The 12,304-nt window shown below is 42.2% G+C and overlaps 2 protein-coding genes across 2 annotated transcripts; one reads left to right on the top strand and one right to left on the bottom strand.

The window, feature by feature from the left end:
- Positions 1 to 412: 412 nt before the first annotated feature.
- On the bottom strand, positions 413 to 2,038 carry LOC120061576 (E3 ubiquitin/ISG15 ligase TRIM25-like). The gene has a single exon (XM_039011485.1). The coding sequence runs from the start codon at positions 2,036 to 2,038 to the stop codon at positions 413 to 415; it is 1,626 nt and encodes a 541-aa protein (XP_038867413.1).
- Positions 2,039 to 9,696: 7,658 nt separating this feature from the next.
- On the top strand, positions 9,697 to 10,311 carry LOC120060708 (twist-related protein 2-like). Its single transcript, XM_039010111.1, has one exon. The coding sequence runs from the start codon at positions 9,697 to 9,699 to the stop codon at positions 10,309 to 10,311; it is 615 nt and encodes a 204-aa protein (XP_038866039.1).
- The last annotated feature ends 1,993 nt before the right edge of the window (positions 10,312 to 12,304 follow it).

Here is a 12,304-nt window from a genome sequence, read left to right as displayed (position 1 = left end):
GAAAATAAAGTAGCTGATATTCACATGTACTATGGCACATTATTTTTGCACTATATCAGCTCTAAAACAACTAAATAACATAACACCACATAGATATGGCTATTTACTGAATTTACCCATGCAACAAACTCAATCAGAAGCTGGCATTCCTTTCATTGTGAATAACAAGATACATATATACTGACAATGACTAATGATGTACTGTGCAACAAAAAGGAGCAACTAAAGGACTAGCATGGACAACATTTCTGAATATTCATAGATATTTTCAAACAGAGATTTAGATTTACCCATTTTACCCATATATTTATCCGTAATAATCATAATAATAAGTAAGGTATTTCTTTGGTTAGTCAGTAGCAAAGGCATTTCAAGCCCAGGTGGACATACTAAGGTGGAGGGTGAGGGAGGGTTACACTCCACTCTGTAGCGTGATCCAGGACTGTTCTTTGGTGGAGAGGATGCTGAACGCAGGGTACACAGGCTCTCTGAACACAGCCCTGAACGTGTGCAGATGTTCCCGACGGTCCTTGGTGCTGTGGCAGATCAGTGTTCCCCCCTCATAGTCCAGAGCCACCTCCACCCTCAGCGGCTGATTGGCCATCTCGGCCAGCGCCACGTTTGAGGAGGCATGGCACGCAGTCAGCTTCTTGTTCTTCCACTGCAAACGCCAGGAGGCCGTGTTATGCCCCAGCCGGCTGTGGTCACCCCTCCTGGGCATGCTCTTGTAGCACAAGCCCACTGACCACATGCTCTGGTCGCCCACCTCCACCACCCAGATGTGCTCCCCACTGGTGAAGCCCTGGGAGCACAGGACCTGGGGAGCGGTACTGAACCTCTCTTGGTTATCAGCGTAGGCCTGCTTGGTACCGCTGTACTTGACTGTCCGCAGGTCGTTGGAAAGCAGCAGGCTGGTGTGGGCCGTGCTGAGGTTAAAGGTCAGCTCCAGAGGGTTTAGCAGGACGTGGAGAGACTGGAGGAGCCGAGCCATCTCTGCCCTGAAGTCCTCCATCCTCAGGCTGGCCTGGAGCCGCTTGGGGTTCAGAGGGACCTTGTTGGGCACTCTGGCCACGGTGCCCGTCATGACCTCCCTGAGCTGGGGCTCAATTAGCAGAAACCTGTTGATGAACAGACACTTCTCTGTCTCTGTGAGGACCTCAGTGGTGCGCTGCTGGGCCTCCATCAGCTGCTGCTGCTGTTCTTCTAGAAGCCCCAGGCCACTCTGCCAGCTCTCCCTCCGATGGCCTCTCTCTTTTTCCAGCAGCAGGCTCATCCTGTCCTTGTACCTGCTCACCAGGCCGGCAATGCTGTCCATCAAAGCCACAGACTTGGACAGCAGCTTGTCTCCCACAGCCTCAGAGGTGCCCTGGTCCTCAGCAGCCCTCTGTAGCAGGGTCTCGGTCAGCTGCAGCCTGTTGGCCACCGCCTTGCTCTGAATCTCCAGGGCCCGCCTCATTTCCTCCTCGGCTGCCTCGAACGCCAGGACATCATGATTCTGGTGGGTGCCCTCAATGAAGCAGTTGGCGCAGAGAGAGGTCATGTCGCTGGCGCAGAAGTACTCCAGCAGGCGTCCGTGGATGGCACAACCTCTCTGGCCCAGCTCAGTCTGGGGCTCCACCAAGTCATGGGTCCTGAAGGACTCCCTCTCAGTGTGGTGCTGCAGGTGCCTGGCACACAGGGACACCTCACACTTTAGGCAGGTCTTGATGGCCAGTGTCTCTATGTCCAGGCAGTGGTCACAGCGCACCTTCAGCGGCTCTCTCTTCAGGTGGTCGGCTGGCGCAACGGCCCTGTAGCTTTCTATGATGCCGCAGAGCTTGAAGTTCCTTTGCAGTGTCTCTGTACCGCCGTACTCTTCTCTGCACTCAGGGCATTGAGGAAGGCTCTTCTCTCCACCGTTGACATCTGTAGCCTTCTGAATGCAGGCCAGGCAGTAGTTATGGCCACAGGGCAGATACACGGGATTCGTGTAGAGCTGCAGGCAGATGGGGCAGCTGAGCTCATGTTCTAACAGCTCCTTTGGTTTAGACAGAGGCATGGTCCTTCCTTATTCAGTTTAATTCTCCACACTGGACTCAACACACACTGAAGAGACAGAGGGAATGAGAGCAAGTCAAGGAAGTAAGCTTTGATATTTGTCCAAAGTTGAAATGTGTGCTGAGCAACATTCCGAGAGGTGATTGTCCCAAGATTCCTGCCATAGGGGCAGTCCTTGACAGTAAGCTGCCAGTACACATCGTTATTAAAATATGTTCTGAATCCAATAACCAAAAGTCTTTCAAAAATATAAGTCAGTCACAATGATTGAAACCGCTCCGTCACATTGAGGAAACTGCAAAGTGAGATGGGGGAACTCAGTATTGTACATACTGTATAAACACGTGTCCAATCGCACTGTGTTTACTGTAAACACCTCACTCTAAATGTCTCCCAGCTCTTGGTAAAATGGGTGTTTTGTTTTATGTTTGTACAGAAGTTACAAGGTTTAATTGAGGTCGATAAGAAGAGGTCTCTATTTTTTGTTTATTTATTTAGCACGCTAAAAATAAGCAAACAGAAAATTCAGTCCCGGGTTAAAGACTAAACAGGGGAAGTAAAAAAAGGTCAAAAAGCCCAGCAAGTTCAATTTTGTTTATTTGTCATATACACATAACATACAGGGGCTTGTCAGTTGGCCCTCCTGGTGGCCCTCCTGGTGGTCATGAAAAATGGCATACATCATTACAAAATACCTATGGCCTAGATAACAAACAACAAGCAGACTGATGAAACAAATTAAACATTAGGCCTATCTTTTTTAGTATATTCATATCATGGAATTGTGCAGTTTAAGTGTTTCTGCACAAAATAACAACAATAAACAATAAACAGACTAATTTTCATACATTGTATCTTGGATGTTGACAGTATGTTAGGGAGAGTATCAAAAATACATTCCAGGATCACTATCCATCCATCCCACCACTAATCCACAGTTAGAGTGACATTGGCGTCCTCTGCTGGATGTCTGGCCCAGACTTGACTTTGACTGTGCTACAGTGGTTTGAAGAGAATAGTGCGGTGCTATAATGGCAGAGGTTTGAGTTGTAATTTATAAATTGTCATTTAGGTAGTAAGAGGCTGATAGTTTACTGTAAGAACAAAGGAAAAACCTGATTTGCGAGGGCATGTGCCATTTCCCAGTGCATATTAAAACTCCTATGGCACCACAGGTACCAAGCTCCTGGTAATAAGCCGGGCTTTGAATTGGCTCCACAGGTACCAAGCTCCTGGTAATAAGCCGGGCTTTGAAGTGGCTCCACAGGTACCAAGCTCCTGGTAATAAGCCGGGCTTTGAAGTGGCTCCACAGGTACCTAACTCCTGGTAATAAGCTGGGCTTTGAAGTGGCACCACAGGTACCAAGCTCCTGGTAATAAGCTGGGCTTTGAAGTGGTACCACAGGTACCAAGCTCCTGGTAAATAAGCTGAGCTTTGAAGTGGCACCACTTTCTTTATTAATTTCATTGCACCCCTTTCTCCAGAGAGAGAGAGAGAGAGAGAGAAATTTGTCGGAAATCCTTGGAAAGAATCAGTAAGGCATGCATATTTTTTTGGTTTATAAACTTTATCCATAAAAGTGGATTCTGAAGCCCCCATCTTGGAACAGTAAAGAAACAGATGTTTTTTCTAACATTAAGAGGGATTTTACAAAAGCCAACTTCAAGTTCCTCAAATGTGGAACATTTCCCACAGCTATTCAAGCAACGTCAATTATAAAGAACACACCACTTTAATTCCTCCTACCTGTACATACTGATACTGTACATACTGTTACTGTACATACTGTTACTCTACATACTGATACTGTACATACTGATACTGTACATACTGTTACTGTACATACTGTTACTGTACATACTGATACTGTACATACCGTTACTGTACATACTGTTACTGTACATACTGATACTGTACATACTGTTACTGTACATACTGTTACTGTACATACTGTTACTGTACATACTGATACTGTACATACTGTTACTGTACATACTGTTACTGTACATACTGATACTGTACATACTGTTACTGTACATACTGATACTGTACATACTGTTACTGTACATACTGTTACTGTACATACTGATACTGTACATACTGTTACTCTACATACTGTTACTCTACATACTGATACTGTACATACTGATACTGTACATACTGTTACTCTACATACTGTTACTGTACATACTGATACTGTACATACTGATACTGTACATACTGTTACTGTACATACTGTTACTGTACATACTGATACTGTACATACTGATACTGTACATATTGTTACTGTACATACTGATACTCTACATACTGTTACTCTACATACTGTTACTGTACATACTGATACTGTACATACTGTTACTGTACATACTGTTACTGTACATACTGATACTGTACATACTGTTACTGTACATACTGTTACTGTACATACTGATACTCTACATACTGTTACTGTACATACTGATACTGTACATACTGTTACTGTACATACTGTTACTGTACATACTGATACTCTACATACTGTTACTGTACATACTGATACTGTACATACTGTTACTCTACATACTGTTACTGTACATACTGATACTGTACATACTGTTACTGTACATACTGTTACTGTACATACTGTTACTGTACATACTGATACTGTACATACTGTTACTGTACATACTGTTACTGTACATACTGTTACTGTACATACTGATACTCTACATACTGTTACTCTACATACTGATACTGAAAATACTGATACTGTACATACTGTTACTCTACATACTGATACTGTACATACTGATACTGTACATACTGATACTGTACATATTGTTACTGTACATACTGTTACTGTACATACTGATACTGTACATATTGTTACTGTATATACTGATACTGTACATACTGTTACTGTACATACTGATACTCTACATACTGTTACTCTACATACTGATACTGAAAATACTGATACTGTACATACTGATACTGTACATACTGTTACTGTACATACTGTTACTGTATATACTGATACTGTACATACTGATACTGTACATACCGTTACTGTACATACTGATACTGTACATATTGTTACTGTACATACTGATACTGTACATACTGTTACTGTACATACTGTTACTGTACATACTGATACTGTACATACTGTTACTCTACATACTGATACTGAAAATACTGATACTGTACATATTGTTACTGTACATACGTTACTGTACATACTGATACTGTACATATTGTTACTGTACATACCGTTACTGTACATACTGATACTGTACATACTGTTACTGTATATACTGATACTGTACATACTGTTACTGTACATACTGTTACTGTACATACTGATACTGTACATACTGTTACTGTACATACTGATACTGTACATATTGTTACTGTACATACTGATACTGTACATACTGTTACTGTACATACTGATACTGTATATACTGATACTGTACATACTGTTACTGTACATACTGATACTGTACATATTGTTACTGTACATACTGATACTGTACATACTGTTACTGTACATACTGTTACTGTATATACTGATACTGTACATACTGATACTGTACATACTGTTACTGTACATACTGATACTGTACATACTGTTTGCTATACAGTAGTTTACTTAACACACCTTTTAGACCTATTTCTATCAAACATCTATCTACATTTCCTAAGGAATCACGAGAATGCAGCCAATTAACTGTCTGTCATTTTGAAACTTTTAGATACAGTATGTTAAGGAGACAATGAGATTTCAGTTGTTCAGAAACACAGACAATAAAGCTTATTTACTGCAACTGTCTGTTATCCAAGCCATGCCCATTCCTGCTCTAACCATAACATTAGTGGATACCCCTCTGACCCTGACCTGTGTCCAAATCTATATCACCTCTGCCCCTGCTGCACCCGCTCAGCATACCCAAACTTTAGACGTGCAGCCCCCTTCCCCCTCAAAGCCTGCCCACAGGAAGTGTCTCTTTACTGGAGGAAATGGAGGCCAGATGTGGGGGTGTCCCACAGCTTTGGGCAGTGGGGTGAACAGTGCCTGTGTGACAGGAGGGAGAGGATAGTGTCCCTGTTGGAATATGTGCAATTCATCACTTTGTTAGCTTCTATTCTTTGGGATTGGTTTGAGTGTTATTTAAAGGTAGCTGGCATGTGGAAAACAAACAATAATTGATCTTGCAATAGAGTTTTGCTTCAAGGCTGCCAACATTTCACACACAAAATGTTGCAAGAATAATTGAAAACTCCCTATGTTGAGTCATATCTCACTCACCACCTTCCACAATATATATTAAATAGGGAATCTGACTGCAAAATTAGTTCTCAGGAAATGAGATATCAAAGCAGTGTGTTTGCAGTCATCATTAAATCTTAGTAGGTTACACTTTGGAGATCTCTGCTTTACGACTGCTCATTTCTTTTGTTGAATTAGATGTAGACTGAGGTCACAGCTAAAGTATTAGACATTCCTGTGGATGTCAGCCATGCTATAATATAGACATGTTCCCTCACTCACAGCAGTTCCACTGTGTCTTACTCTGATACGCGAGCTGCTTCAGTCCGTTTATAAGTAGATTTAGCAGAACTGGTGGGTTCAGAACTATTTCCAGTCAAGTTGTCTTTTCCAACATTTTTGGTTTCGATGGTCACAGTTTTGATGTCTTTTCATTGTTTGGTGTGTTGACCACTGCAAAGAAAAGAGAGAGAGAGAGAGTAAAAAAGAGAAAATAGTGGCCGAAACATTATGTCACATCCCTGACGAGGAAATGAAATGTGCAACATCAATCAGGCAGAGTAGAGATCAAAGAGCGCCCCACACACTCCATCTGGTTCTGTTTGGGGAGACTTTTCTCTCCCTGCCTCTCTCCTTCGTTCGTTCCCTTTTTCTTCTCTGAGCGTGGGTCCTTCTTGTTTTTCCTGTCAGGCATTCCTCCATGTTACAGAGACAATGACATAGTGACACGCGAGGTAGAACCAGCCAGAGGACGATATCTGCCTGTTCTTAAACACCTCTCCTTTTAAATCTGAACTGAAGATTATTCACTGTTTCTCTGATTGAATAAAGGTATCAGTTATAGTCATGCCCTGTCATCACATCTATATATCAAACGATGAAGTAATGTTTGTGTTACTGGGATGTTGGTGTATATATGCATGTCTGTCTATGCATGTGGTGCATGTGTGTGTGTGTGTGTGTGTGTGTGTGTGTGTGTGTGTGTGTGTGTGTGTATGTGTGTGTGTGTGTGTGTGTAAGGGCATGTAGGTGTGTATGTGTGTGTGTGCATATGCGCCAGGGTGTGTATATAACCTCATCATGGGATAATATATTTTGCCGTCTCTCTCAGTGGAAATATTTAGGCTAAGTCCTCGTTTGAGCGTGCAGTTCAAACAGAAGAAGGCAGAGATTTCTTCCCTTTTCCAGACGTCGGCTATCTCCGGGGGGGGCTTCCATACAACACAGACCATTGTGAGCATGCTTGGCCCCTCTCTAGAAATGTGCTGTGTATATGTGTGTTTATATCAACCCTGATATCAATTTTCCATTATTTCATTAGCTCTGAGATATGTATTTTTATGGTGAGGGTGTTCAATGGGATTGTAATTTATAAATAGTTTGATCATTCACAGGTGTCTTGATGACTCCGGAAAGGACACACAAGCTGATTTGTTTAAAGAGCTACATTTGAAATTGACCTTTACATTCCTGAATGGTATACACAACATAATGAATGCATTCTGCCTCCTAACAATGACACCCAATTGTCCAGATGCTGTGCATCTACACCCTTTGAAGGTAATGTTGTTTGTTATACTAGGCTTATACATTGACCAGTGTTGGGTATGCATTCAGGAGGTCAGTTTCCTGATGACACCAATGGAATTATTTAAAATCCACAGCCTTTACCGCCCATCTGGGCTGGACAGTGGAAGTCTGACACATGTTAATGATATATTTATAGGTAAGACAGTAGTAGGTGACTTCTGTTTGTTTATTGTAAGTATATAGACAAGAAGTCTCTTTTTGCAGAATTCCACATTTCTTCAGAGAATAACCCAAACCTCATACTAAATGCACTCAAGTGATTTAATGTCTTAATAACATTGCATCTGTAGTGCGACACAATTCAATATTCCTGACGTATATTAAGTGCACTTTTAAGTTGGAGGGCGTTCATTGAACTGTTTTGGACTGAGGCATGTTCGAATCTAATCTCTGAAAATCAAACAATAGATTTTGTTCTTTGTTGTGGATGTCTGCCATATTTGAGAACCTACTGATGGTGGTAGAACTGAAGGCTGTGTTCTTGTTCTGGCACAGAGGATGAAACAAAGGTTCCCAGAGGCACCCCTTGGATTCAGAACCGCTCATTCTTTCCTTTGCTTGAGCTAATTTTGCTATTAGACTTCACTGCTACTCTGGTATGCCAGTTTCCCCTTTAGCCTACTGCTCAGAACACTGCGCCAAGACTCCAGTAAAATAAAACCAATCTGAAAACACTGTCTCTGATGCTTGTTCTGATTTACAAAACGAATGAAACTGTGGAACTGAATCCAGTGAAACTGTGGAACTGAATCCAGTGAAACTGTGGAACTGAATCCAGTCAAACTGTGGAACTGAATCCAGTCAAACTGTGGAACTGAATCCAGTCAAACTGTGGAACTGAATCCAGTCAAACTGTGGAACTGAATCCAGTCAAACTGTGCATTTGTTGTATATTCCATCCAGAGTATGGGCAGAGGATTCGGTTATGTAGGCTACAGATGAAAGATAACAATAACCTAGTACCATAGTATCTATCCACCTAAAACTACTGAAACTACAAAGTCTTTAATTATTCTAAGAAAACTGGGCACACTGATGAGGAGTTATAGTATATCATGTAAGCAGAATATTGTCTTGGTTTCAAACAGTAAAGGGAAGCACTTTTGAAGCCTCTCTCTTTTGACTTTCAAGTATTTCCTACGTTCCAAAATCCAAAAGAATTGATGATGGTGTTGAGTTGTGGAGACTTTAGAAGGGAAAAAGGGTGTGTGGGAGGGGAGGGGAACGACTTGTTTTGAAAGAAATCTGGAACCTATAAACTTGGACAACTTCTATGAGGGAAAAAACGCCAGAATATCCCCATCTGATTGGTCAACCCGTGTGCCTTTGTCTCCGCCTCATCCCTTTACCCTTACCAATCACCAAACACATTCTCTTCCTGTTATGCTTGGCCTGGCTGTGCCTTAGAACCCAGCTGGACCAATCTGTGGAACAGATGGGTGGGAACTTACAAGTTCCATCCTCTTTCTTCTTTAAAAAGCCAGATGCAGGTTGGCTGCTGTCTTACATTGATCTAGGATACTAGATGCAACTGCTGTTCTGAATGTAGTGAGCAGATTGTAGTATTAGATTGTTGTCATGTCTAGGTATAGGCAACATATGGATTTCCAATACTGAGAATTTATTATTTTTCCATTCGCTTTCTCTTGCTAGCAGACCTGGCAGATCACTTCGGGTATTTTCTATATACAGGCTTGCCAGAAAAGAGAGTAACTAAAGGGGGCATAGCACATTAGAGGGCCTTAAGGAGAGAACAGAGGAGTGGGATAGAAACAGTGTAGCTGTAGAAACAGGGTTAGGTAGATAGACTGCCATGAGAGAGGATCCGTCAAGCTGTGGTGAATACCCTGAGGGAGGGGTGGTGTCCAGTGAGGAGGAGCCAGACTGTGCTCCAATCAAATACCCTGTGGTGGTGGTAACACCAGGGGCCGGCGGGCGCAAGAGTGTCACCAGGACAGACAACATTTTATCGCCAACAGAGGACAACAAGTCAACAACAGGAGGGCCTCCCAGTTTGATCCCATCAGGACCTAAGAGGCCTAAGAAGAGTCTCCAGCCCTCTCTGTCTCCTCTCCCCATCCCAGGCCAGCCCTCCCTGTCTCCTCTCCCCATCCCAGGCCAGCCCCTGGAGGACCCTCAGCACCAACGGGTGATTGCCAATGTACGGGAGCGCCAACGGACGCAGTCCCTGAACGACGCTTTTGCCTCGCTGCGTAAGATCATCCCCACGCTCCCCTCGGACAAGCTGAGCAAGATCCAGATCCTAAAGCTGGCCTCGCGTTACATTGACTTCCTCTACCAGGTCCTGCAGAGCGACGAGATGGATGCCAAGCTGGCCAGCTGTAACTACCTAGCCCACGAGAGACTCAGCTATGCATTCTCAGTGTGGAGGATGGAGGGGGCCTGGTCCATGTCCGCTACCCACTAGCCCTGTCACCTACCTCTCTAACACCCCCTCCCTCCTCTCCTGCCCCCTCGCCCTCCCCAAGCCAATCTCCCATGATCTCTGACCCCTGCTCTCTGACCCTCATCCTCACATCATCTAACTCCTCTTATCATTCTACACCAGGTATGCACTCCGTCTGCCGAGATACAAACCATACAGTACATACTCAATATTATCTTTCCAAAGCAAAATCTTACTGTTTTATATTGCATGCAAATAAGTAATAATTGAACAGATCTGCTGGAGGTGATCAGATATAAACATAGGACAACACCTGGTGTTTTATTGGAGTATTGAATGCCATGCTGGACATTTGTCAGAATGAAACGCAGTAACTATTACCAAGTAAGTGAATCACAAGGGAGGTACATAGGACAGCACATCTTAGGTTAACACAATTCTCTTTTTACATTCAAGGTATACAGTAACTATTCTACAAGATCAGTTTATATTGAACATGTATATAAAATAGTAGTTTGATGTATCCCATGATTATCATCAGGACTATGGACCTAATAGGAAGATGTAGAGCTGTTATTTCATACATTTTGTAACAAATAGCGTTGAACTCTGACAAATCGCTCCATACAGTAGGTATCTTCTTTTTATTATCTATACACATACAAATTTAATTTAGACCAGAAATCATGAACATAATCATATGCAACTTCTTCATAGACTTGATGTTGTTATTATCCCATAGTCTCATACATAACTCATTGTATCCCATAGTCTCATACATAACTCATTGTATCCCATAGTCTCATACATAACTCATTGTATCCCATAGTCTCATACATAACTCATTGTATCCCATAGTCTCATACATAACTCATTGTATCCCATAGTCTCATACATAACTCATTGTATCCCATAGTCTCATACATAACTCATTGTATCCCATAGTCTCATACATAACTCATTGTATCCCATAGTCTCATACATAACTCATTGTATCCCATAGTCTCATACATAACTCATTGTATCCCATAGTATCATACATAACTCATTGTATCCCATAGTCTCATACATAACTCATTGTATCCCATAGTCTCATACATAACTCATTGTATCCCATAGTCTCATACATTTCCTAGACACTGACCTATTCATAATAATCTACATTAGAAGCCAAATTATTGTGGAAAAAGTAACATTACACGTTTCACTTTCCAACAAAAAAACAATTCCATTTATTTATTTTGGTGCAAAAACTTTCCTTTGAAATACTTTCCTTTCATTTTGGCTTAAACTTGCTACGTTGCACGAAAATTAGATAGTTCTTGACAAGGCTCAACAAAAACAAACTGGTTGTGAGAAACCATGCAGCAGTTAGCTATCAAAGGAGAAGTGATGGCTGTCTACTGCACTCCCACAAACCACAGAGTTTGATGAAAGTGGTGTCATTGATTCGTCCAGTTCCACCGATCCATGTTAAAGACGGCTGTCAGACGCCTCATCAGTGGCTGTACCTCCCTTCACCAGTAGCCACACATTTGGCTTTTGCCATTTGAAACCACTGCTTTACCCACTTCATTCCCAATGCAGGAAAACCCCCAGAACGTATCATTAAACTGTCCACAAGATGTACCATTACCATGCTTCTGAGGGAAGTATTTTTCATAGTACATTCAGCACAGTGTGTTCCTACAACCTAGCCCACATTGACAAGTTATTTTCTGTGACATTCACAAATAATACTGTCCTCTAGAAATTGTGTTTGAGGTGAATGAAAGCTACATACCCTTTAATCTCTTACTTAATACCATGTGAAATGAAAGTGGCCTGTATAGGCGGCTAGATATGAGAAATGCATTCTCAGACAGTGTTTGTTGGGATGGTCATTGTTATGGTTCAGTCTTCAAGCTGACTCTGAAGGAAGACATTCTTTGCTCCTTTCTCATTAGGGTCCTGCAGTATTCTCCAGTTAGTCTGCTTAGCCCTTTCTGTTCATCTTTGTATTCATATACATGTG

The sequence above is a fragment of the Salvelinus namaycush genome, chromosome 16 (assembly GCF_016432855.1).
Source record: "Salvelinus namaycush isolate Seneca chromosome 16, SaNama_1.0, whole genome shotgun sequence".
Classification (NCBI taxonomy): domain Eukaryota; kingdom Metazoa; phylum Chordata; class Actinopteri; order Salmoniformes; family Salmonidae; genus Salvelinus; species Salvelinus namaycush.
This window is presented reverse-complemented; position numbering and strand designations above follow the sequence as displayed.

Coding starts and splice junctions, on each gene's coding strand:
- LOC120061576 (XM_039011485.1), bottom strand. CDS start 2,038: ATGCCTCTGTCTAAACCAAAGGAGCTGTTAGAACATGAGCTCAGCTGC.
- LOC120060708 (XM_039010111.1), top strand. CDS start 9,697: ATGAGAGAGGATCCGTCAAGCTGTGGTGAATACCCTGAGGGAGGGGTG.